The following is a 27,144-nucleotide window of genomic DNA, read 5'->3' on the forward strand; positions in this document are numbered from 1 at the left end:
TTTATTGCTTGGCTGTAAGGATTTGCTCTGGTGGCTGTAAGAATTTGCTCTGGCTGCATGTTTGGCAGGAAGGACCATGCAGAGCAGAGCACTTCCCTCACCCCAAACCATCGCTCCTAACATTAGAAAGTTACAGAAATGGATCCCTAACTGAGTGCTGATTTCTCACAGAGTCACAAGGTTGGAAAAGACCTTTAAGATCATTGAGTCCAACCGTTCCTGTCCTATGCTAAACCATATCCCTGAGCACCTCATCTCCCCATCTGTTAAACACACCCAGGGGCGGGGACTCAGCCCCCTCCCTGGGTAACCTGGTCCACAGCCCCACAACTCTTTCAGGGAAGAACTTTTCCCTCACATCTGAGCTGACCCTGCCCTGGCATAGCTTGAGGCCAATTCCCCTTGTCCCATCTCCTGTCCCCTGGCTGAAGAGACCATCACCCACCTCTCTGCACCCTCCTGTCAGGTCAGTGGAGGTGGTGATAAGGTCTCCCCTCAGCCTCCTCTTCTCCAGGCTGAACACCCCCAGCTCCCTCAGCTGCTCCTCAGAGGATTTGCCCTCCTGCCCCTTCCCCAGCCTGGTTGCCCTTCTCTGGACACGATCTCCGGGACCTCGATGTCCTTCCTGAAGTGAGGAGCCCAGAACTGGACCCAGCACTTGAGGTGCGGCCACACCAGTGCCCAGTACAGGGGCACAATCCCCTCCCCAGACCTACTGGCCACACTATTCCCGATATAAAAGGCTGCAGGACATCCAACCTACGTAGGGAAGGGGGTACCCATCTACCACACCCCAATGTACAGCTGCACTTCTGATCCAGACAGCATTCTCATCTCAGGGGGACACCCGTGCATCCCCCACCAGCTCTTCATATGGGAAACCTCCATGGGCGCGCAGGAGCTGAGCACCTTGGAGAACTCTCCATTTCAGACTTGGGATAAATTCACTTCATCTGCTCTGTCTGGGAGGGGGAAAGAAAATAAAACAGATTAAGAAATTGCTAGTGGTATGTCAGATTGTTAACACAGGGCACTGCCATGCTAAACGTGTAACACTCCCAGCGTCCCCCCTCACCCGCTAACGGGAGGAGGACATCCAGCCACCACCACATCTGCCTTCCTCACCATGCCAGGAGCACCGAGTAGCTGTGCAGTGTGCAGGCAGGCAGGTGGGGATGCATGCAGGGATGTGGGCAGGGGCGCAGGGATGCAGGCAGGGATGCAGGCAAGGATTTAGATAGGGGCACAGGCAGGGGCTCAGGCATGGATTCAGGCTGGGATGCATGCAGGCTGGGATTCAGGCTGGGATGCATGCATGCAGGGATTCAGGCTGGGATGCACGCAGGCTGGGATGCATGCATGCAGGGATTCAGGCTGGGCTGCATTCATGCAGGGATTCAGGCTGGGATGCACGCAGGCTGGGATGCATGCATGCAGGGATTCAGGCTGGGATGCATGCAGGCTGGGATGCATACATGCAGGGATTCAGGCTTGGGTGCATGCAGGCTGGGATGCATGCATGCAGGGATTCAGGCTGGGATGCATACATGCAGGGATTCAGGCTTGGGTGCACGCAGGCTGGGCTGCATGCATGCAGGGATTCAGGCTGGGATTCAGGCTGGGATGCATGCATGCAGGGATTCCGGCTGGGATTCAGGCTGGATGCATGCATGCAGGGAGTCAGGCTGGGATGCATGCATGCAGGGATTCAGGCTGGGATGCATGTATGCAGGGATTCAGGCTGGGATTCAGGCTGGGATGCATGCATGCAGGGATTCAGGCTGGGATTCGGGCTGGATGCATGCATGCAGGGATTCAGGCTGGGATGCATGCATGCAGGGATTCAGGCTGGGATGCATGCAGACTGGGATGCATACATGCAGGGATTCCGGCTTGGGTGCACGCAGGCTGGGATGCATGCATGCAGGGATTCAGGCTGGGTTGCATGCATGCAGGGATTCAGGCTGGGATGAATGCAGAACGGGATGCATGCATGCAGGGATTCAGGCTGGGATTCATGCAGAACGGGATGCATGCATGCAGGGATTCATGCAGAACGGGATGCATGCATGCAGGGATTCATGCAGAACGGGATGCATGCATGCAGGGATTCAGGCTGGGATTCAGGCTGGGATGAATGCATGTAGGGATTCAGGCTGGGATGAATGCATGCAGGGATTCAGGCTGGGATTCAGGCTGGGATGCATGCATGCAGGGATTCAGGCTGGGATTCAGGCTGGGATGAATGCATGTAGGGATTCAGGCTGGGATGCATGCATGCAGGGATTCAGGCTGGGATTCAGGCTGGGATGCATGCAGACTGGGACGCAGGCAGGGACTCAGGCAGGCAGGGGCGCGGGCAGGGGCGCAGTCAGGGGGAACCTCTCTCCCTGGCCGCCGCCGCAGCAGCAGCTCAGGGACTGTCGAGCCGCCGCGCCGGCGGAGCGCAGGACCCAGCGGAGCACCTTCCGCGCGTCGCCCCGAAACCGCAGGCGCGCGGCGCCGGGAGAAGCCGCCTCCGCGGGCGCGCGCGAGCCCGTCCCCCCGCTTCCCCCGGCCCCGCGCGCCAGCCTCCGCCGCCCCGCGCCTCTCCCGCCGCTCCCCACCCCGCACACCCCCTCCCCTCCCCGCAGGAAGAGGCGGGCGGCGGGACTACAGCGCCCAGGCGGCCCCGCGGCAGCCCCGTCCCCGCGCCTGCGCGCTGCGGCCCCAGCTCCAAGTTTGGAGGTTTTAGCTGCCAGCCCCGGCCCATCATGTAGGTGCAGCGGAGCCTTCCCCCGGCGCTGCGAGCAAAAGCGGGGGGAGGGAGGGAACCCCCTGCTCCGCGAGCTGCCCTGCACGGCGTGCAATTGCACGGCAACCCCCCCCTACCCTCCTCCTCCTCCTCTGCCCCCCCACCTCCTTTCCCCGCTGCAAGGAGAGCCGCTGCAGCGAGCCGGGGAGAACTCTCCAGTTGCACGAAGACCCGAGCGCTGGCAGTTTGCATCTTTGTTTGCAAAACTAGCTCCAAGGAGAGGAGGCACGGCAAAGTCTTTTGTGCTTCCCCTCCCCCGCCAAAGCACAGGGGAACATGTCTCAGCCCAGAGGTAAGGCTTCCCGCTTCCCTTCCTCGCAGGTCTGCAGAAACTCGGGCGTGCATTCCGCAGTGCATGCGCGCAGGATGTAGATAGATGGGTCTCTGTATCTATATCTATATCTATATATCTCTATAGATCTCTCTTTTTTTTTCCTTTCGGGGTGCAGCCGCATTTCGGAGTTGGAGGCTTTCAATGGCTCGCAGTTGCATTTCCTGTTTGGTGCGTGCCCTTTTTTATTCCTCCCCCCCCCCCTTTGCAGCCGCACACACACACACACAGACAGACAGACACACAGACACCACGCACACACACACACACACACGGCTCCCGCGGGCGGGCAGCGCTCAGCTGCGCGCTGACGTTGTTTGAATTCTTCTGCGGGGGAATCGCGCCCGAGCCCTTTTCGCCTCTCGCACGGTCAGGGCGGGGAAGGAGGGGGGGTTTAGGAGGCGGAGGGGGGTGGGTAAAAGGGGGGGGGGGGGGGGGTGTTGATGCGTTCTGGGCTCCTGCCCGCGGGGCGGGCTCCGCGCCTGCGGGGCGCAGCCGAGTCTCGAGTGCGAAAAACGCGGCGGAACTTTGAGGGGAAAAGTCCGCGGAGGAGATGGGAGGTGAAACTCGAGTGGAGTTACCGGGAATTAAATATATACCTGTGTTTCCATGGGGAAGTGTTGTTCGTGGGCCAGGACTGAGATCATTTTCCAAGGATTTCTGTCTCTCTCTGTTCCCCCCCCTTTCCCCTTAATATTTGGGAACTTTCGGTCCGAGGCAGCAGCGCGGTTTGTGACACCAGATCGCGGGAGCTGCAGCGGGGCGGCTTTATTTAGCGTTTAGGAGCTTCGGATGGAGCGGGAGGGGCGTGCTTGGGTAGGGACAGCAGTGATTCCATAATTAGTTTTTAATTTGCTTTTAATTATTTTATTTTTTATTTATTTTTTATTTACTTTATTTATTTTTATCTTATTTTTGTTTTACTATTTAATTCTCACTGCATTATTTATTTAATATTTATTTTATAATTCTATTTTTACTTTATTTATTTTAATTTTATTTCTTTTATTCTTTATTTAATTTAATCGACTTTATTTCCCCGGCGCAGTGGGGAAGGTTTGCTCTTGCTTTTTAACCCCGTGATTTATTCTAGAGTGGCTCTGCCTTGTGTCCTGCAAGGGGAAGGGGGGGAGGGGGGGGATGTGGGTGGGAGGAGGTGGAGAATTGAATATTGCAAACACGCAGTGGGAATGCAATAGTCCCTGCAAGCCCAGGCTGAGATGTTTGGAGGGGGAGTTGCTCTGGCCCTACGTTGTGGCAATAGATGAGTGTGTGTCAGCGCTCGGCCGCAGGGATGCAGCTTGTGGAGCTGCTCTGGACTGTTTGGGGTTGATGCTGCAGCTGCCTCTCGTGTTTTGCAGCCCTCGCACGTAGTGGGGAGTGTGTGGAGGGGGGGGGGGTGACAGACAGCCAGGCCCCCATGGGAGAGCAGCTCCCAAACTGGGGCTGGGTCTGGCTTGTCGCTGTGGGTTGTTGGGTTTTGTTGGGGTTTTTTTGTTTGTTTGTTGTTGTTGTTTGGGGTTTATTTTTTAAAAAAGAAAGGCATCTGTGAAGGCGGTGGCCTTCCACTGCGAGCCTTGCTGGGAGGACATGGGAAGGAGGTGCTTTTTCACAGCTCTTGCCACACAGTTTTCCTTTGTAAGAAAAAATGTAAAGTTGTTGTATAATTTATTCCTAATTTGGGTTTGCTGCAGTCATCTTTTCCAGCCAAGCAGGGAATTGTAAAAGTTTCCAATAGAAAGAGCCAAGGAAGTTTGATAATGCAGAATTGAACCAAGCGATACCCGCAGCGTGCCGCTGCTCGCGTGAGGGTCCCTGCAAGACCCACAGAGGGGTAGGGGAGCAGCTGCTTTTTGGGGTCCCCAGACAGCCCCAGGGTGGGAAAGCTGGGCTGGGTGGGTGATGGGCAGGGACCGGCACTAGTGTCCCTGCAGCCCACCCTCCTAGGGCACTGCTTGGCCCCTGCATTGCCCAGCCCTGGCCTCGACCGTCCTCCTCCGTACCAGGAAAATGGGAAAATCCAAGTAGCCAACCCACAAAACATGATCTCAATGAATGGCATCATTCTTGAATCTGTTTCCCGTCCATCTCGGGCTCTGCAGTACGAGTGTCTTTAAGTTTGAATTCCTTACACGGATAAGTTTTCCAAGTTCAGCTGTTCAGGCTGAGGTTTTTGCTCGGGAAGGGGTTTCAGCTCTGGGGTTTGCACCAGAGGTATCGTTCTTCAGGATGAATTAGGGGAAGCATAATCTGCGTTTCAGGATCAGCTTTCATGTGTTGCACAGGAGGTTCCTCGTCAGCTTTCTAAAATACTGCCCAGAGCTTCAGCCAGCTGCTGAGCCCTCTCCCTGCTTTGAATCGTTTCCAAAGTTGTTCTGAGAATTTGCCAGAGATTAAGGTTTTTTTTTAATGCTGCTCCTCAGGGGGACAGTATTCAGGAGGGTTATTCTCTGGTACGATTTATCCCCTGCAAGGAATCTCACCCACCACTCCTTGGACCCTACCTCGTGCCATGTGGAGAAGTGGAGGCGATCCACTTTCTGCACAGCCGTAGCACAGGCTGTAGAAGGTAAAACTCTCCCTGCAGTTTAGAAGCAAAGAGTTTCGCCCTGGCCCTTCCTGTAGCAGAAACCAGCAGATGCCTCCAGCATCTGCCTCTGTACATGCCTGCGGTCAACAAACCATGGATGGAGTCAGGAAGGCACCACTGAGCGTGAGCTCCTGCATTTCACCTAGCGCTCATTTCTCCTCCTGTTCCTTTTCTTTAGTTGTAGAAATGGTGCTTTTAGGTGGATGGAGCAATCCAGAGAAACGATTTCCCCAAGCACAGCTGGTCCCTGCAGCCTGGTCCTCACCTTCAGAGAAGGGACCACTCTGGGCAAGTGGGGCTTTATGGTAGCTCAGATGATGTTGAATCGTTGCCCAAATGTGGCACATTTGGCTGTCATGACTAATTGGATATTATTTTAGAAGAGAATTAAAAAAAAATAAATAATATGCGGAAGTCCATATTAATTACAAGCTAGACAGGGTTTGAGGCTATAAATCTGAACTCCCATGACAGCAGATACGTTCAGGAGTCTTCCAAATCCATTGCAACGGGGGAAATATTCACTCCTGAAGCCCACATCAAAGCAGCAACCTGCAAATATGCAGATTTCTCCACTGAAATAAGAGAAGGGGGAGCCGTTCCCATTAGAGCGCTAATTCATAAAGCTGCATTTACCCACGAAATATCGCTGCCTATCAATCTCCTTCCCAGTTCTTAGGCGGTGTTACTTCAAATCCAGTTTCTCGTGCCCTAGCTGGAAAGGGCTACTGAGATGATGAGAACCATATCCCACGTGATGCTGGCTGAACATCTACCCTACGGACTTTGACCAAAGGCCCTGCACCTATTAAAAATACTACATTTTGTGTAAAATGCTCTGTTTTTTTTTCCAGCTTGAGGTCTCAGTGGAGCAGATGCAAAGCCTAAACTGCAGTGGGTTGGGGTGGGGTGTTTTTTGAAAATAAAATCACCCAGCAACCCCCCCATCCCAGGTAGGTGGCAGGTTTTTGCTAGTATAAAATTAACCTGCCAGCAGCGTGATTGTGCAACGTGCAGTTCGCCTCGTCAGCACCACCTCAGCTTCTCGCCATTAACACACTCCCATGACATAGGCATTTGGCAAGGGCAAGGTGAGCAAAGCTGGGGCACGGTCAGCCAGGTGCGAGCCTAGCAAGGCTTAGTCTAGCAAGAAAGGGCTGGTTTCTGCTCAAGCTGTTGATTTGTTACTTCTTAGTTTCCTTTTTTTTGAAATCATGTTGAATTAATGTTTTGCCCTGTTGCTGCCTGCTCTGCTCCATCACTTCTGTGATGGAGGTGCCTGTGCCCTTGCCTTGGGTTAAGAGGGGTCAAACGTTTATAAGGAGGTTTAAAAGTTTAATGTGATGCTACGCTGGAGGAAGGAACCAGCATGGGAAAAGAAAAGCAGCCAGTCAGGTTGGAAATCAATCTCTGACATAAGCCATGCCAGTGCTGGACACTGCAAGCAGGAGCTGACAACCCCAGCTGACCCCCTTCAGCTCTTGCTGTGGTGTGCTAGGGATGTATTTGCATGCTGGGATGCACAGGGAAGGAGTTTGTGTCCCCACCACCCTGGGCAGCAATGCCAGGGGAGTGCAGAAAGCAGTGTGAATTTGTGGGGTGCCTTGTCCCCGTGTCCGTGCACGGCACAAGAACCAGCATAATGTTGGTCAGGGCGGCAGCTCCCCAGCTGTTCAGCAGGGATAGGAAGATGCAAGTGTTTTAAAGCTCAAACTATAGAAGCAATTATAGCAGTAAGAGTGCTAATTTGCAGGGAGAAAGGAGCGAAGAAGAGCTATTTTCTTCTCTCAGCTGAAAAAAAAGTTAAGGTTTCACATTGCCACAGGAAGTGTTGCTCATTTCTTACTTTAGTCACCAAAAAAAAAAACCTGGAGCTGCCTTTGGGGTGCATTCCCTCCTATGACACATACCTCAGCAGCTAAGGTGAAGCAAATGCTAGTCAATTAAAACCACAGGAGTAATTTAATAAAATGAGACGCTTCATTCCTGCAAGAGCTTTGGCATTGACGGGACATGGTTACCTTCAGAGTCACGTGGCAGCTTTGCGAACTCCGTGTGCTGAGATTGCGGATAGACAAGATGACTTAAAAAGTTGCTTTTTTTCCCCCCAAACAATGCATAGGCTCGATGTCACTAGTCCCATTTTTCTCCTGCTGAAAAGAGCTGTAACGACAGGAAAGAAGCCTCTCGGAAGAGGGTTTGAAAACAGCACATCCGAAACAAGCTCTGATCTTTTATTTTTCCCTCTTGTAAGTTGGAAAAAGAAAAATAACATGTGAGCTTTGATAGCCCAGGGGTGGGAACATACTTGCAGACCCCTTCTGTGTGCATTTAGGAGGACCACAGGGTCTGTTACCCCAGTCGCCGGATGCGGTTGTGATTCCCAACCCTTTCCTGTGGGGGTTCCCAGCCTTCACCCCATGAACTTGTAATGCTCATCCTGCCTATGGGGCTCCTGCTGCTCCGGCAGCAGAGCTCTGTGTTGCTGCTCCTGACTCTTGGGGAGCTGAAGTTGGCAGCACTGCTCACTGGGCAGGTCTCGGCTGGGATGGGTGATTCTGAGTGAAAATGGCACGCATGTTTTGGGGTCGGCCAGTGCAATTGTAGTAGGGCAGCGTGGCCACCAGCAGCATTGCTATAAAGCGTTGAGTCAGTCGCTGGTGGCCAGGTAGGTTGCAGGGCTGTTCTGTTCATTTTAGATGTGGCCAGAGCTATAATTTAAACAGGAAAAAAAAAGTTTCATTACCTGTAGAGTTACTTAGCTCCTTTCCTTAGGGCCTGTCTGGGAATAGTTTAAGAGATTAGTATTATCAACTAGAGCAGTGTTAGCAGGAAAGGAGATCTGGGACCCTGGAGCAGTGCCATGTAGATATTGCACTCTGTGGTGGCAGAGTGAAGGCCATGCACTGCAGGTTCCATATCTACCCATTCTGCAAAAAAACATTGGGGTTTTTATTGCTTTTGTCTTCCAAATCCATGATATTCTGCGTGGTGACAAGTGTGAGTAGAGAAGTGTCTTCTCGATAAAAAGCAATTTGGCGAGGGGAGGCTGGAGACTCTGGCTTGTTGTGCTTTCTTTTGCCTCAAAGCCAAAGTTAAAGCGATCCTTCCTTTTAAGCTAGAAATTCCAAACACTCCACTGGTGTTTCAGAGGGTTCATCCCACCATGAAAGTCTCTGGGGTGCTAAAGCACTTCTGAGTCATCTTTGTTTGGAGATGTTGCAAACAGCTGCTGAACGTCCATTATGGAAGCTCCCAAAAAGCCCCTTGGGTGCCCTTGGTCTGCTGGTGCTAGGGAAGCTCGGGCTGAACACTGCTCTGGATTTGCACCCTGTCGCTGCAGAAGGACCTGAATCCATGTGAGCATCATAGGAGCAGCATCCCACCACATCCGAGAGTAGTTTGGGGTAGGAGCTGCTCAGGGTTCTTCCCCACTCCCCTGGTTGCTGCAGGAGCAGCATGGCCATGGCTTGTTGGGATGCTGCAGAAAGCTGAGTGTGGGGAAGCCTGAGGAGCTGGTGGAAGCAGACGGAGGGAGCAGCCTCCACGGCCCAGATAGGGTTTCATATTTGTAAGAAGGATTGCAGAGAGAGCACATGGGTTTGTTTCCCCCCCTCCTCATGGAGCAGGAAAACTTCACCGAGCAGAGCTGATCCAGTTTCTTGCTCTCGCTGTTTTGTTAGCCTACTTAGCTTGCAATTTTATAATCAAGGCTAGATTTTCCTAGCCTGCACCCAAACAGATCAGAGATCATTCAGGCTGAAGCCCAAGCAATGTCCACTTTTACTGTGCTCAGATGAAACCAGTGGAATTAAGAAAAAAAACCAACAAAAAAACCCCCTAAAACCAGCAGAAGTTGCAGATGAGATGCCAAAGATAAGGCAGCGATAGAAAATAAGAGCAGGAGTCAACACTTTGCGGTGTCTGCAGCAAGAGGCCTTTAACGAAGGCTGAATCAGCACGGACTTGGTAGCTGCTGCTGAAGGAGAGGCTTTTTTCTAAACAAAAATATGTAATTGCACTCAATGAAACCATGCTTATCAGTGCCAAATAGCCTCGGAGAATTATCAAGCTGTTCTGTGGAAGTCCCAGGCAACATGTTTTTGCACTTATTTTCATGCTGTGGTGGGGCCTGAGCCTGCAGCTCCTCGTTCATGCGCTTGCAGCAGAGCTCGTTCGACACTCAGGCAACAGGTTCTGTCATCAAAGTCTGAGCGTCTGTCCATGTTAGCGTTCCTCTTAAGGTTTACTGCTTCTCTAGTAGCTCAAGGTCTGATACAGAAAATGACTCAAAAAGTCTTCTGTTGCTCTGACAGCTCTGCCATGGGGATGTCCCGTACTTCAGAGACAGGCCAGCTCCGAGCGTGGCCATTGGACAGAGGGAGAGAGCGGGTTGTGAAGGCTGACCTGGCACCGGCGACTGATTTTCGTTTCCTGAGCTTGCTCCATTATATCTGGAGTGTGACCAGAATCTGGGAGGGGATTGTGCTGGAGAGGGGCTGGTGACAAGAGGAGGGAGGGCCAGGCCCAGGGGAATGGCCTTCAGCTGCAGGAGGGCAGCTGGAGAGGGTCTGGAAGGCAGAAATCCTTCCCAAGGAGGAGGGAGGCACTGGCACAGGGTGCCCAGAGAAGTTGGGGCTGCCCTGGAATCCCTGGCAGGGTTCAAGGCTGGGTTGGATGGGGCTCGGGGCACCCTGGGCTGGGGGTATGTCCCTGCCCATGGCAGGGGGATACTGGGGGGGCTCTGAGATCCCTTCCCACCCAAACCAGTCTGGGATTCTGGCTACCTGCGTTCATTAACTGCCAGCATCTCCCATCTCTTGGCGCGCAGAGCCTCAGTAAGAGCCCATTAACCCAGATGCTCATGCGACTACTTGCATGCAGGGTGGGAGCATTCACTGAAAGAACATGGCACACGAGATGACAAGGTCCTTCTGGCTCCAGCTCTGCACGGAAGGTTTGTGCAGTGCCCTTGGCACCAGCTCCTTGTTCCCGGGGCACTTCTCCAGTGCTGGCAACTGCTGGCCGTGCAGAGGCACACTTTCCAGCTTTGATTTCAACACAGCCCTTTTTTTTTCCTGGGGCTGCTTTAATTGCCTACAATTAGGGTCTCAGTGCTGCAGAAAGTATGAAGAAATAAACCTAAGTTTGGCTCTGCAAGGGCTGGAATTGATTTCGTCTTTCAGGCAGCTGATGCTGTGGTCTGGAAGCACCAGGCTGTGATCGTGGGGTTTCTGCATGCTGGTACCTGGGGATCAAAGCACAGATACATGATGTTCATTGTAGTCTTCTTCAAGGAGTGAAACACCTGTAGGAGCTGAGAACAGCTGTCCCCTGCTCCTGGTTAGGAGGAAAAGACTTGGCATGCTGTCATCAGAATGCCTTTGGGCAAGGCTGCATCTTGAGTGGGTTTGTCCAAGCGCTGAACCTCAGCAGTCAGCAAAATGCCTTAGCAGAGGCACCAGGCACAGCACAGGGCTTTTGACAGCCCCGATGGGTCCATGAGTGTGCAGTGGATCACCCCAGCCCTTGCACAAGGAGGCCACAATCTGCCCTGCTGGGGCTTGGTGCTGTTAGTGATGTGTGGAGATCTGAGCTCGGTTCCCAAACTCCATGTGGGTTTTGGAGCTAGAATCAGCAAAGGGAAGCTGCAGCAGCTTTCAGTCTGAGCTTCACTATGGCTGAAGTTTCAGACATGGAAATGTAGACTTAACTGGCAGCTCCCTCTTGCAAGTTCACCTCTTGGACTTGAAGGATGCTGATGGTTAATGCCAAAGCGCCTTCCCAAGCCGACCTCAGAACTGAACCGTGCTTATTAAATGTTTTAAAAAACCACACGATTGCCCTTCACTACATGCCCACAGATTATTTTTTCCCCCCTCATTTAACAAGCACAGCGCTGTCAGAGTAGCCTATTAAAGGAGAAGAAAGGCAATGCTCTGGATACTGCTGTTTTTCAACCTGTTCCAAAGTGTTTTCTGCTTTTTAACGATAAAAGATGGAAATCATGATTCCCTAATACTGTACCCAGAGAAGCCAGCAACGAAGAGTATTTGGCTCAAATAAAGAGAAAAGTCTGATAGAATATTTCAAACTGAAGTTTGTGCAGATATCCAAGCAATAAGCTGCAACAGGCATTATATACACATATATATGTATATATATGCATACACACACAGGTACTTAGGTAGGGAGAGAGCTGTTCTGTGTGGCATAGAGTTGTCCTTTGGGAGACACCCTCGAGAAAAAAATAAAGGCAATTAATACAGACTCTGACTTCCTTACCTTTCCCAAGGACACCAGTAATTTGCTCATTGCTAATAAAACTTGGAACATCTCTACGGAGAGCTTGAATTCCTGCCAAGGAATCGGTTTTACAAATTAACTCAAAGGCTGGATCAGTGCAGTGCACGGTGTGAAAGGACACGGCAGAACAGCCCCCCGCCTGAGCAGTGTCTGAACTGGAGGGACAGCCCAAAATAGGCCCTGGCAGCTGGGGATGGGTGACAGGCAGACGTTGCATTCAAAGATGATTAGTAGGAAGTTGCTTTCTGGAGGTAAGACAGCCTGAATTCACAGCAAGCACCTTTTTGGCAGGGGGGGAAGGGGCTTCTGGGCTTGCAACCCTCCCTCAGGGTTTTTGCAGGGTGACCATACTGGAGCATCCCCTTGCTTGTTGCAAGGTGACCATACTGGAGCATCCCTGAGCTGGGCAGGACAGCAAGCTTCCTTCCACGTAGCATGACTTCAGTTTCATTCATGTCATTAGGCAGCTTCCTTTATAGCTCAGCATGTGATATTTTTGATTTTTTTTTCTTTTTTTTTTCTTCCCCTCAAAAACATTTGGTACTTCCCCCGCAAGAAATGAGAAGCTTTATGTCTGATAAGAGGCTGGAACAGCTTCCTGCAATAGGAGAGCATTCCTCCCCTCGCTCTTCCTGCACAGACCTCAGAACAATGCCAGCACTTCCAGCATCAACAAGCATTTACTTCACCTCCTAGCTCACTCATTTAGGGCTCATCCTGTGCAAGCATCCCCCCGGCCAGCACCTCCTGGAAAGGCGAGGGGGGTGTGTTTCTTTCCACACAGGAGCTTGCTTTTAAAAGGCATCGCTGCAGCTGAAGCACAAGGAGCGAGCTGGGAGATTGAGTCAGAGCCGAATCAGAGCAGCTGCAGCCAAGCAGGGCCCGCATTTGGATGAGTGGGGCCCTGAAGAATCTTTTCTTCCCCCTTTAAAGAGATGCTAAATAGGATTTTTTTCGTACTCTGGTCTTGAAACTACTTGTGCACGTGCTAAATCTTGGAGTGTGTGAGTCGGTGGGACTGAATGTGCTTGGTATCAGGTACAGCATCAGTTTACAAGGTTGGGACTATATTTTGTCCTGGTTGCTAAGTAGGATGGACCTTACAGACCTGTGTAGGTGATTTATTGTTTTATACTGCCCTCGAATGCAGGGCTGTGTTTGAGGAGCCTGCGGTCTTGAGCCTCGCACGGGATGTTCTGTGGAGGCTTGGACAGGAAGGCTTGTGAAGGGAGTTGTGTGTTTACAGCTCCTGACTTCAAGGCTGGGTGGAGGGATGTGACCTGCTGGGGGTCAATCCGCGTGGGCACTTGTGGATAGAAAAAAACCTGCACAGTTGTGTCAGGGACAGGTTGGGAAAGCAAATGAGGAATAAAAGGACAGCTTGCTATTGTCTGCCCAGGTACGATGGCACAGGGCACCTCTTCAGCATTTTTCCAAACTGAAATCAAATTGCATAATAAAACCCAGGGAAAAGCTTTTGTCCTTTACATACTGCTTGCTTTATTGTTTGGTATGCAAGCAAGCGTATGCTCTTAGCACGTGCCTGGAAGGAGAACTAGAAGCTCTCTTAACCTCTGGCTAAAATCTGAAGTTGAAAGAGCTTCCCTGGAAGCCCCAAGAGCTGTGCTGCATCCCACAGACCTTCACGTGCGTGGCTTGGAGCTCCTGAGACTCCTTGAATGGGCAAAGATAACACTGCTGAAGAGGCTGCAGGGCTGAGACTTTACGTTCTTGGTCAGGTAGACTCGCTGCTGCTGTGGTGGTACTGGAGCATCTCTGGTTCTCGCCCATCTCTGTTGCCAGCTATTTTATGGAGCATCTGATGTTACTGCTGGCGGTGCAGACTGGGGACAGTTATTCCCTCAGTGTCTCCAGACCTGCTCCAGCCATGGGGTAGTGTCCAGAGTTGCAGCACTGGATACCTGGGTGGGTGCCGGGGCTTAGATGGGATGCGAGTTTGGGTTTGCTGCTGTCTCCCTTGGCTTCTCACTCGGAGCAGGGCTCCTGAGTGCTTTTAAAGTAGGACCTACACTTGTGTTGGGGACATTGCCAGCAGAGGGAGCATGAGGTGGTTCCTCACGCCTGTGCTGTCCACGCTGTCATACACAATCTTTAATAATTCTGGAACAAAACCAAGTCAATAAGCTCTGAAGTAAAAAAAGACCCAACCAAGAACCCCAAAGTGAGCTGTCAGGTGGGGTCACACAAAGGCAGGTTGGTCAAAGCCTTGACCGGGTTCCAAACTCAATCACAAAATTTGGCTGAGCCTCTACCAAAAATTCCCCATGACAAAATGTTGGGAAGCAGATCCTCTCCTTCCATGCCAGTGCTGCAGGTTGTGCTAGGGCAGGAAAACCTCCTGGTGAGATCGCCACCAGCTTTCCAATCGATTTATCTGTGTGGCCCGAGCTGCGAGTGAAGGATGGAGCGTGAGCAGCATATCACTAGGAAGATAATTAGGCGTTGATTTGAAATTCTTCTGAGTGTTATTTGCACCACAGAAGAGGAAAGGGGACCTAAAATTATCTTCAGTTCAACACTTTTGCGTTGAAATAAACAGTTGCCAGATGCCATCCAGAACAGCATAACTTGGGAACCAAGGAGGGTTCAGGCTGCTGGTGTCTTAGATGACTTTGTCAGGGTTTAAAACTTCTTTTTCCCCCCCAAGGAGAATGGTGGATGCTCTCCACATGGACTGGTGTAGCCCTCCTGTTCATCAGGGACCTTCTGCAGAGTGCTGAAAAAATGGCTTGTGGCATATTCCTCTGTTTCCATGGACATCCTCGTTTGGCTGTAAAAGTTACCGGTACTCTAACTGCCAGAACGACCAACCCAATGGGCAGTCTTCTCTCTGCAGAACATTAATTGCTTATTTTGTCCCATGGTGGCTTTACTCCTGAGTAGAAAGTGATAAACTCATGTGGTGTATGCTGTGCCTCAGCAGCAGAAGATGGCTGATAATGGTGTGGTTTGAATGTCTCATGTGTGTGCTTGGCAAAACAAGGTGCAGGTACCAGTAACAGGTACCAGTAACAGAAGTAAAACCTCAGTGCAGATTGTCCTGTGGTGCGGCCTGAGGATTTTTTCTGTCCTGATGACACCAAGACAAGGCCTGATCCTGCTCTGTGAGCAAATACATCCCTGCAGAGCGATGGGGCTGCATTAACACATGGGGAGCAGCCGTTCGGAGCCGAAGGATGCACAGATAACTGTGCCTGCTTCCCTGGGGACAGCGACACCCCAAAGGGACGCTTGGCTAAGCTCCCCAGGGCACTCCCCCTCCATCACATCTCCAGTTAGGAAGATCCCGCTGTCCCCAGGTTCAAGCCCCCTGACTCATTTTGGCTGAACAAGCCTCAGTGCTTGCCCAGCTAGCTTTACCAGTGGATGCTACGGAGCAGCATCTTGGGTGATGCTGAGGAGACACTGCTGCTGCAGTGGGATGTCCACTGGTGCCCGTGTACAGGTTGTCCTTTTGGGATGGGCACGACTGGAAAAATGGGCAAAAAGCTGCAGCTGGGTACCCAGGGGACAGGGTCCTGCTGCAGCTATTGCAAAAGATCAGGCAGTCTGGCAGAGCCTTTACATATGTGTTGGTGCTCAGCCTGGCACTTCATGCAGCCGTGATAGGAGCATGTGCTCACGCTAAGCACGTGTTTAAATATAAGCACCATCAAGCTGTAGGAAGCTTCATAGCTGGAGCTGCAGGTCTGAGTTGGGCTCATGTGCCTGCAGCACGGCAGGAATCAGCGAGCGGGTGGAAATGTCACCTTCGTTTTCCAAAGCGATTTGCATTTCCCTGGGCTGGCAGCACATCCGACAGCTCCGAGAGGCCCTGGCTCAGAAAGCGAGATGCTGGCTCTGCCGGGTCGGACTCATCACCCCCTCCCCTCAGTGCCTGAGCAGCCAATGGAGATGCAGAAGCTGATGTGTATTTTCAAGGGAATCGAAGCTCTGTTGCAGGGCCCTCGCTTCACAAGAGATGCTTCTTCACAAACCCTGAAGGAATATTTCAGCTAGCACCAAGAATACATAAAAAAAGCTGAAAAACAGAATTGGAACTGGAGAGAGACCTTGAACAAAAAGCACATCTGATGGGGAGGGCATCCTTATCTCCTCCCTGCAGCCAGGCCTGAGGAAGTTGGGTTTGAGGCTCTGCAGAGCAATGGGGAGAGGAAGAGGATGGTCCTTTGCTGTGTCGGGTTTTCCTGGGAGCGGTGGGTTTGGGAAGTGTACAGGTGTTTCTGTCTGGGGTGGTGGATTGAAAGGCAAATCCTGCTCCTGCCGTGGCCGAGGCAGACCAAGCATCTGCTCTTGTGCTGTGTGTAGAGGATGTGATGCTGCCTGCTAGGTATGTGGGGGGGAAGTAGCTGCACATGGTCACCGACTGTGATATTTTGAGTTGAAATCTCAGGGGACAGGAGGTAGTAGAAGAAAATAAAAGCAAGAGGAGTGATGCTCAGCTTGTGGACAAACCTGCAGCATCCCCACTTTTGGGGGGTTGGACATGATGATTTCTTGAGATCCCTTCCAACCCCTGTAATTCTGTGATGCTGTGATTCACATGTTGGCTGTAGGAGCTCCAGCCCCTCATCCACAGGGCTGCATCACGTGGGAGCACCCACCAGCATGGCAGAGCCTACCCACCCCTTGGGAGACTCCTGTGGGTGCTGCGGCTGTGCTGAGGCGCAGAGCCCACCCTGCCTCCCGCGCGAGTGGCTGAGCCAGGGCAGGAGCACGAGGCTTGGCCTGTCAGGCTGTGGTACAAGGCCACAAGGCCTCACGTGCTGCGATGCGCGAGCGTTTGGGAAGCACTTCACCCCTCTGCCTGCAGCGCTCAGCTTCCGCTGCCTGCGGGTGCAGGAGGCATCCATCCTCCTGCCCGTACATCCCCGCCCCAGCACAGATGGCAGCCCACCTCCTCTGGTGCTGCTGGCAGGTGCTCTTTGGCAAGGAGAAAATAGAAATGAAGGTAGCGGCAATGAAAGCAGCCGCGTCCTCCAAATCCTCCTGCACAAAAGCCCTTTTGTTCCCCGGGTGAATTCCAAGAGCTTTTCTCCAGTTTTGATTCCAGCAAACTCCCACTGCAAGCAGACAGCCGAGGGTTTGAAAACAAAACAGCAACTAAACCAAAAGTCCCTCATAAAAAAATCCCCACGAGGGCTGAAGGCTCTTGGCAAGCAGCTTCCCTGGCCTCCCATTCCTGTGGATTTCCTAATTTGAGATAAGCAAAAAAAAAACCCAGTCTCTGGGATGGGGATGCAGCGAAGCCATGGGGCCTTGGCAGAGGGAGAATATGGGCTTGATTTATGGGGTACTGGTGACTGGAGTGCCTGCCCCTGCTGCTCGCCGCCCCGGAGCTCCACTGCTCTGATTTCTCGTGGTAATGGGGGTGAGGGGAGAGGCCATGAGGCTTCTGACAACCTCTCTTACTCTGTGGGGTCTCCACCACCATTGCATCTTTCCCGGAGCAGCAGGAGGATGCAGCTGCCAGAATGCCAGGGGTGCAGGAGCCTTGTGAGGGATGCGATCTGCTCCAGCGACTGTGAGGAGCAGAAAAGAAAAGCCCTTTTGGGCATTGTTTGGACCCCAATAAGATTTTCCTGAGCTGTTTTCGCTGCCTTTGGCTTTTGCACCCTCGTGTCGGGCAGCCACAAGTGATTTGCAAGATGGTGTGGTGGTAGGAGAGGAGTGGAAATGGGTTTTCCCTGTGTGTGGTGGGGAAGGCTTGGATGTACTCATGAAATTAAGTTAATGGGTGGAAAAATGATTAGGCAAAGCGAGGTGAGAAGGAAGAGGCTTTGATGCCTGTAGGATTTCCATCAGACTATTGGAGGTGGTGTCGTCACGTAGGCAAGCCACTGAATTTTGCATTGTATGCATCTACCTCTGCAGCTATCTCTGGAGGATCCAGCGTGTCTGGAGCATCCAGACACAGCCTGAGTGGGGTCAGTGAACCACCTCAGTGGGGTCAGGCCAATGCTCGCAGTAGCTTGCAGAACTGTCCCTGACAGAGCATCTTGCAGCTGTGGCGAGTCAGCAGAGACCTGAACATTTCCACTCTTGCTGGGAGATCCCAGCACCAAGAAAGAAGATGGTAATCCCTGGGGAGCTGTGCAGGGGCAGGGCTGGTGTTTGGGGGGACAGCTCGGGGTGGCCGATCCCCAGGCTGGGCAGGATAGCCTGGCAGGAGACACTCCCAGCTCTGCTGCAGCCAGTGCTGTTCCTGCTAGGCCATGCTGTCACGGATCGCACTGCCTGGGAGGAGCTGTGCCCTTTCCCCCAGGCCATCCTGGTTGGAGCAGCTGGATCCACACACCAGATGAGTTCAGCCAAAGTGTCGTAACTGGGTTTGTGATACCAAAGTCTCTTGTGCCCTGCACTGAGAGCTGCAGGGGGGCAGACCCCTCCTATCTACCATCTCCCTCTGACACGAGTGCTCTGAGGACAGTGGGGTCAGGGCTGGTTTGCAGCACATTTTGTTCCAGAGAAGAGCTGACCAAGCTGAAGGCTGTCTCGGCTGTGCGGGATGTTGGGGGAGGCTTCTGCCTTGCCTTCTTACATCTGCAGATACCAACGTGGTCCTGGCATTGGCTCAACAGGGACATGATGGGTGGCTCCACACCATGCATGCAGTTCCCTTGCCGGGGTTGGAAGCGATGCTGTGCCAGGGCCTGGGAGGGACGTTAACTGGAAAAGCCACTTGTCACCTCCCTGTTTCCTCTGAACTGTGGCTGCTCTTTGTTGGTCTGTGAGCATGGAAGTGGTTGCTGAAGGACACGTTTCCTCTCATGTTGGCGTTCCTGTAGGCAAACACTGAAGCAGGGTATAGGGAACACATCAGGCTGTAGGGAACACATCCAGGCCTGGCTGGAATGTGAAGTCCAGGATGCTGGCAATGGAAGGTTCAAGCCAATGCTAGAGCCCATGAAACAGCACAGTGAGGTGGCAGCAACTTCTGTGGGACAAAAGATCATCCTAAACTTCTTTACTGAAAGGGTTGTCAGATATTGGAACAGGCTGCCCAAGGAGAGGGTTGAGTCACCATCCCTGTCGGGGTTTAAAAGAAGAGTAGATGTTGTACTTGCTGCTATGGTCTGGTGTTGGACCTAGTAGGGCTGTATAGATGGTTGGAATCGATGATTTCAAAGGTCTTTTCCAACCAAAACCATTCTATGAATTCTATGAATTCTGCAGCCGTGCTGTATTATGGCCAGTCCTCATCTCACAACTTGGGTTGGACGTTGGTTTTCCACAACTCTTACTGGAAGGTTGCTGCAGCATGGAGCCCTGTGCTCTGTGCAAGCTCCCATGGGCTGGGGGGCTCAGTTTTGTTTTGGGGGGGAAGGATTACCGAACGGAATTGCCCAAAATCTGCCTCACCTCCTTGCCCTTTTCCCAGAGAGTTCAGTGCATGTGTTAGCACAGAATCTCAGGTCTAATCTCCATCAAAGCGTCTCTTCCGCTTTGCACTCAGAAGGTCTTAACTCTTCCAAAATTCAGAGATGTGCTCTTATCAGGGCGACAAACAGACTCTTATAGCCAAAATGTGCAGAGATAAGAAGAAATTGCATCCCCCTGGTTTCTGTATCGACACGAATAAACAGGGCCCTTTTGCAGGATGTGTTGAGAGGAGAACGGGCAGAGCAAGGGAGATTAGTCGGAGTCAGGAAATTACCTTCAAAATTGAATTACCGCAGTACAGAGCTCATTGAAAGGCAGGCAAAGAGGCTCTGATATTTGCGCAGTTTGGTGACATTTCTCTGTGTCCCTGCGCTGTGGGATGCAGAGATTAGTCTGCTGGAGCCCTGACTGCAAAGCTTTCTGCTTCGCCTTCTCCCAGTGTTTTGTTCGGAGCTTCGCCACCGCTCCGTCTCCCGCCGGAGGCCAATCTTGAGGCGGGCACGAAGGACTGACCTTGTGATTGCGCCGCGCGCAGTAAAAGCCGAGGATCTTTGTCTCCATTGTGTTTGTTCCTCAGCGGAGCTGACCTACGTCACCCGCCGCGCGTTGCAGGCGCAGCTCGCTCCCTGCAGCGGGGACAGGCCCCGAGATGCAAATAACCCTGGCATGATGCGAGGTGGCATTGCACAACCTCTGCTGCCGCGGTTCGTTGGGTGCACTCCTTGCAAAAGCCCTGCTATTTCGGTTTGGGGCCTCACCCGTGCTGGGTTTATTACAGGTTACAGGGTTGAATCGTAGGAGTGAGCTGAGCCCTGTGACAAAGAAGCCCCGGGGCAGCCGCCAGCACGGCCACAGTCAGGGCAGGACAGCGAGTTGCGTCTCTGGCGTTGCAACACGGGTGCTACCGGTATCGGGAAGTCAGTTGGGATGGGCCGGTGCATGGTCACCGGATGAGCTGCCGTGCCCGGGTTATGGCACACCGTGCCTCTCTTACCTATGGGAGCCTTGCAGATTAAAACAGGACATGGATGCGGTGGCAGCTTATGATGTGCCAACAAGTTCCAGGGTTCTGGACGGAGATGCAGGGCTTCTCTGCCTCTGTATTTTCATTGCTCAGGCTGACTTGGAGAGAAGAACGTACCCGCCTCCAGGCTGCGGCTCTGAGGTCATCTCCTCTTTGCCAAAGCAAATTCGGCTGCACTCGGGGCAGTGTGTTGGCCATGGTGAGGTCTCTGGGAGGTGTCTTCAGAGCAAGGTCCCCCTGCCCAGTGCAGTGTGTCTCAGCCATCAGTCAGAGCCAGAAAGGAGAGGCAAAGACCAAGGAGAAGTGACTCAAGTGCTCCATTAGTCTGCTGGCCTGTCCAGGTTTGGTATGAAAGGAGATTCACTTCTTTATTTATGTTTTGGAGAAAAACACCAAGAGCAGGAGTGGAGGACCAGGAGTTCAGAGGAAATCAGGGCTGTCCTGTAGTACCTCTGTGCCTGGTGCAGTGATTCAGGCGTATACTGCTTCCAGTATGTGTTGGCAAAATCTGTAACGGTCATAAAAGTGCTTTTGCCTTTCCCGTTTCCCCTCCCGAAATGCGATTCCTGGGGGGTGAGGGTGGGGGACACACTTAAAATCTTGAGGCACAAAGCAGTGAGGTGCAGTATGGACATGGGGCACAGTGATGGGGCCAGAGCAGTGACAGTGTGCTCCAACCCTGGTGTGCCAGCGGCCACTGAGTGTGCTGGCAGCTCCACGGCACCAAAGAAACCTGGAGCTGGGCAGTGTCCTTTCCCATTGCAATGCAGGCACTTGGGTGTCAGGCAAGGCGTTGGTTGGGCGGACAGAGCCCACAGGATGCTGATTCTTCCATGGAAGCATTTCCATTTTGCCCTCATTCCAAGGGTGGGGGTTTGGCTTACACAGCTGATAGAGGAAGAGCGACTTATTCGGCTTTCAAAACCTTTCAAGAAACAAGACAAAAAACCTCCTTAGGAAAGACAGGAATAGTAAATGAGCCACTTTTATCTCGTAAGAAAGTAGGAGAAAGAGGCATTTCCCGCCTGTGAAATTTTACCAGCAAATTATATGCTAAAGAGTATTATTTGGAAGAAGGTGTTGCCACATGGCTATTGAACAGAGCTTTAATAATAAATTGTGGTGAAGACAGGGCTGGTTAATATCCTGTGAAGGAAACAGGAGCTTTTTGAGGCGAGAAACCATTTACTTTGGATTATATCATAGAAAGTGCTTCGCCGACTGACACGTCTGGAGACTGGGGACTGGGATTTGCCTTCAGAAGTTAGAAGTTTATTTTCTGTTGCAGCGTACGTGGGTAGCGAATTCCTCTGCCTTCCCTCTCGTTATCGTTCGCTGTTATGCTTCCTACCCTTTCCCCGTTGGAACTTTGAAGTTTCCTTTTTCAATATTGATGTTTAACGCTGCCCTAATTGAAAGGGGCTAGTGACATTAATCTCTCTCTGCGCCCTGTCAGTGCCGGTGGGAAGAGGTTAACAAGCTCATTGGAAGTGGTATTTTTCTCCCCTCCCTCAGGAATTGGGTTTAAGACCTTCAACGGGGAAGTGTTTAATGTGTTTTCATTAAGTCAGGTTTTCTTTGCCCTGTTGCAGCTTTGCTTTTAGACCTTGCTTCGTTCCCAGCACTGGGCTGCTCGGGCTTGGTGTAGCAGGTGCCAGAGGTTGTAGCAGTGTTGTAGCTACTCGCTTGCATTACTGCTGTCCTGAGCAGTGCTCTTGCAGGAAAGCACAGAGGTTTTTTTAAAGGTGGCAGCTTCTCTAGTGTCAGCCAGTTTGGTATTTACCATGGGCCATGGCTTTGTTAAAAGCCAGGGGATTTAAGCTTGTGCTTAACGTTACGGATACCCGGAATGTTTTGCTGAACCAAAAGGCGGTTCTGGAGATGTCTCTCAGCGTCGCTCCAAACCAGTCTGCTTTTTTTCCCCTCAATTATTCTTAAAACTTGGCTTTTGAGTCAAGTGCCTGTGGAAGTCTCCGTGCGGAAAATTGCAGGGAGAGCTCTCAAATGAGCTTTAGTCAGAAGGCTCGGAGACCAGAAAGCCACGAGTGGTTGTTTACACGGCAAACTCATGACTTCTTGGATGCTGGGGAGCAGATGTACGATCCCATCTGTTGATCAACCAGGACTGGGAACCTTTTGCAGAAGGAGCCCTGTGTAGCCTTTACACTGTGCATGACAGTTCGTTGGGCCTTTCATTATTGCAAACCCACAGAGCCTGCTGCACTGATTCTTGGGGCTTCAGGATTGAGCCTTGTGCTTTTATTTTGGTGTCTGAGACACCCAGAGCTTGAACATCTCTGCTGTGGGTTGCTTTTGAGCTTCGGCCTGCCTCTGACTTGGGGACATATTTATTTTATCAGATGTGCAATCTCCAGAAGCTCTGTTTATCAGACAGGGCTGATGTTGGCCGGTGGATTTACACTTGTCCCAGGGGACACTCACATACACACATGGTGGTTTTCTTCTGGAAACACAGCTAAAAATACTAATGATTCATAAAAGCAGTATGGAAAATGCTGGTTCTCTTGTGGATGGACCAGGTACCATCCTATTCCGTGTGTTAGTAAGCTGCCTTCACATTTTGAGCTTCTTTGCAACCTGCAGTTTAATACAACGGGGACTTTGAAAGCCAATGTCTGCCGTGGGGAGCTGGGCAGTGTTACTTTGGCAGCGAGATACTTGCTCAGCAGTTATTGCTGAAGAGAACTGATCTAGGGACTTAGTATTTTTTTGCTTAAAAAAAAAAAGCCCTCTGAGTGTCAGTGTTTGCCTTGGGGAAGAAACTCTTTCAAGCAGATGTGACCTGGACCCATGTTTTTTTGAGCAGCTGCAGAGCCTCAGCTGAGCCCCCCCACCATGCAGCTGGGAGCAGTGGGGCTGGGGCATGGGGCAAAGGCGGGGGTCACCGTTCCTGCATTCTGCTGCAGTGTTCCAGGGTGGCAGTACGGCTCTGCAGAGCGGCACTGGCTGCTGCTTCCTGCTTCTGGCTTTAAGGCGATGATGCCATGTATCAGGATCGCCAACACTTCCAGCAAGACCCTTGCAGACCCTGGCCCCGGAAGGCTCGGAGAGACAAGCATTCCACATGTAGTAACAAAAGGAGCTCAGAATCTTCACCCGATCCAGCTGAGAGGCATGAAATTGCCTGATGGCAGCCTGAGATGTGCATTAAATAACCCATTGGTGAGCGGTGGTGGTGGGGGGTAACCGCGTTCCCCTGCTGCACCGCGAGTGAATCCCGCAGGATGCGAATCCCAGCCATGGCAATTCCCATTCACGGTCCCTTCTCCTGGTGCCGTTGTGAAATCCATGTTTTCTTCCTGCTACTGTTGTTGCTTTCTTCTTTTTGAAAAGAAAACCCCAAAGAACATTAAACTCTCCCCGTGTCTTGGCAACTCGAGCACGCAAACAGATTGTGCTTCAGAAAAATGGCAAAGTTTCAAAATATTGTATTCTGTGAAGAAGAGACAAGGAAAATAAACTCCCCAAAGTGCAGATTTGATTTCACCAGAAGGCGGAAGGCTTTTAATATTTATTTGGGTTTGGCATTTTGCTACCTAGTTCTTCTGCTGACACCGCTCGTGAACCACGATAAGATTAAATGCTGCGCAACCTGTTTTGGTTCACGTTCAAATTAGATTAATTTGCAGTAGGTCTATTTTCACCCACCCAGAGCTGCCTGAGAGCAGGTCCCCGAGGTACAGGTACCAGCACGTGGGATTGAGCACGGAAATCCCTGAAGGAAAAAAAGGAAAAAGAAGGAAAAAAAGGAAAAAGAAGGAAAAAAAGAAAAAAGAAGGGAAAAAATTAGGGGAAAAAACCTGAGGGAAAAAAAGGGGAAAACAAAAGAAAAGAGGAGGAAAAAACAGAGCAAATTTGTGCTTGTTTCTCTTTTTATTTTGGTTGTTGGGTGAATGACATGGCAGTGGGGATGGGTGGGTGATGTGTATGCCAAGAGGCGGTGGGTGAGTGTTAAGAGGAAGAGTTCGGCTCTGGAGCTGAAGAGGCAGTTCCTGCCCCCGTGGCAAAGCAGCGAGTTTCTGTGCCCTGGTTCCCAAGTGCAGAATAAAGATGAAGATGCTGCTGTTCTTGTGCTCATCTTATTTGCTTGAAGTATGAGAGGATGCGGACAGGTTTGTGGCAGCGGAGAGGTCGCTGGGATGGCAGACACAGAAATTGCCAGAGAAACAGGGGTTTTGTTTGCCTGCACTGCAAGACCTGGATTTTCAGTAGTCCTTTTTTAGCTAAAACATGACAACACCAAGAGCATCGTTACCCGTCTGGCATCCCGTTGGACCTGATGTGCAGTTGGCACAGCTCGGGCAAGAAATGGTATCTAGAGCCTCCGGCACAGCAGGGCTTGGTCCCACCTGCGCCTTTGAGAGACCTTTGTAGTACAGCTAAGAAAACTAGAAGGAAAAGGGTCAAAGAGCAGCTCAGGAAGTAGAAATTCCCCCACTTGTTTTAACAATGATTTTTTACTTCCTTGCTGACCAGCTTTTACCTCTTGGGAAAACTGAGAGCCATTCTTCATGCTTCTGCGTGACCTTGCTGCTTTTGTTTTGCCTTTTGAGTATTAAGCTGGGAGCTCCTTGGGCAGAGAATTGGGTGTGGGGGGTTGTTTTGATTTGATTTCTTTTTAAATTTTGTAAATTTGCATCTCAGTTGATTTCTGATGACAGTAGCAAGCATTCCAATAAATGGAGTGGACACCGTGAGGTGTCAGCTGGGCTGTCACAGCCTGTCCCATCCTGGAATGACAAAAGGAGTGAGTGTGATCCTGTCTTTTGCAGCAGATAAAGAGAAAAACAAAAGTTTTTTTAAAAAATAGGAAAAGATGGGCAATCTGAATTGACTAATTGCCTCAAAAATGGCATTTTGAGTTCCGGGTGCCTGCGCTTTGATCTCGTAGCACTCCGGCAGTGGGATGGATGCACAGCCATCTATTGACCTGAGTTTGCATTGAGAGGAAAAAGAAAGTCAAACCTGTATAGGCAAAGTGTGAAAGAGAGTGTTGGGAATAGAGGGGAAAACGTATGCTTAAAAGAAAGACAGTAATGGATATAAATTGTTAGGTTAAAAATGTTGAACACCTAAATTAGATGGTTGTGCTGTTTTTGGGGACCAGGGATTTTATTGCATGGACAAACAGCTGATGTTTGCTTTGGGGTTTTGGTGACATGACTTATGCTTTCAGGTTATTTTATCCATGAATTCAAAGCCTCGTGCTAAAATGTGGCTGTATATGTTTAGTCATAAAAACCTTCTTGTATTTCTCTAGTCTGCCTGGCTGTCGTGTCTGCAGACTTGGACCCCCTTTAAGGAGAGCCTGCATTTGAACTGCTCCAGAGCTTGAGCTTCATCCAGCTCAGAAAAGCTTGGCTGGTCAGTGTGAACAGAAACAAACGGCTTTGAAGCCTGCAGACTGCATTCTGCTTTATTTTTTGCTGGGTTTGCACAACTTTAATGACCAAAAGGTGCAACATCCATTTAAACAGGATCAGAACCTGGTTTCTGGAGTTTCAGGTTCGATTTGAAAAAGATCTTTAATCCAGCCAGGGTTCACAGTTAGGATCTGGAATGGTTTAAAACCTAAGAAACATTTTAAGGGATCCTATGTGGGTAGGGCTGACGAAGGAGAAATACCTTTCCCTCTGCATTTTCACACGGCCTGTGCTTGCCAGAGCTCTTGCCTGTTTTCTGTACCGAGTTGGCAGCCAGACCTTGCAGGTCTAAATGAAGCGTTGCTGAACAAAGGCACTTTATGTTTTGAACTCTGTGCCCTGAGTCTACACCACCAGCCTGGCCGGGCATTTATGTTAAATAAGGTCAACAAATATAGACAAGCTGTGTTTTGTGAATTAAACCAAAACAAAACACCACCACCACCAAAAAAAAAAACCCCAACCCCTTTTAATTCTGCCTCTTTCTTCTTTCACAGGCAAGAAGAGAAACCCTGGGCTGAAAATTCCTAAAGAAGCATTTGAGCAACCACAGACAAGCTCCACGTAAGTCTGCAAACACTAAGGGAAAATGAAAAGAAAACCATGAACCCCAGCTGCCTTCCAGTCTTTGCTAGTGCCTGTGCTGCCACGGGCAGGGGCCGGCAGCCGGTCACAGCCAGTGCCTGGGGCTGGGATAATGGGATAACGGGGACCCTGGGCAAGGAGTGGGCAAAACACCCGTGAGGGAGGATAATATCTTCACAGCCCTTGTATTTCTCTTGTAGCCACAGATACAAGCTGGGGCTCACAGCCCTTCACTGAGGTTGTACCCATCTACCCATCACTGCCCGTGGCACGCTTCTTGTGCTGTTTAATGATGTGCCCAGGAAAAGGAAAAAGCAGAATGGGCACCTTGATTTGAGTTGATGTGGCACTTCTGCCACCCACTTTGAGCAACATGTTTGGTCAAGGTGTAAAAATACATCCCCTTCCCTACACACCTGGCCTTGCAAAAGAAAACCCTGAGTTTTTAAGACCATTTGTGCCACTCCAGCCTGCTGGGTTTTCTTTACTTCCTCAAGGATTGACTTTTATGAGCCTGTTAACCCGTGCTCTCTGACTTGGGTAATCATTTACCGTGGCTTTGGACCTTTATGCCCGTTTAATTCATTTTTCATACCGGCTGATGCTTGCCACCTGGTTTGCCTTTCACAGTGCATCTCTCGGGGTTCCTGCATGGGGAAGCTGGGT

General features: G+C 51.1%; 1 protein-coding gene across 1 annotated transcript in view; it reads left to right on the plus strand.

The window, feature by feature from the left end:
• Positions 1-3,036: 3,036 nt before the first annotated feature.
• Positions 3,037-27,144, plus strand: part of MAP2K6 (mitogen-activated protein kinase kinase 6) — a 40,093-nt gene continuing 15,985 nt past the window's right edge. The window contains exons 1-2 of the mRNA XM_084273432.1: positions 3,037-3,086; positions 26,391-26,457. Coding sequence (XP_084129558.1) covers positions 3,071-3,086; positions 26,391-26,457 — 83 coding nt within the window. The 5' untranslated portion in view covers positions 3,037-3,070. The remainder of the gene's footprint in view (positions 3,087-26,390; positions 26,458-27,144) is intronic.

The sequence above is a fragment of the Gallinula chloropus genome, assembly GCF_964237585.1.
Source record: "Gallinula chloropus genome assembly, chromosome: 20".
NCBI lineage: Eukaryota > Metazoa > Chordata > Aves > Gruiformes > Rallidae > Gallinula > Gallinula chloropus.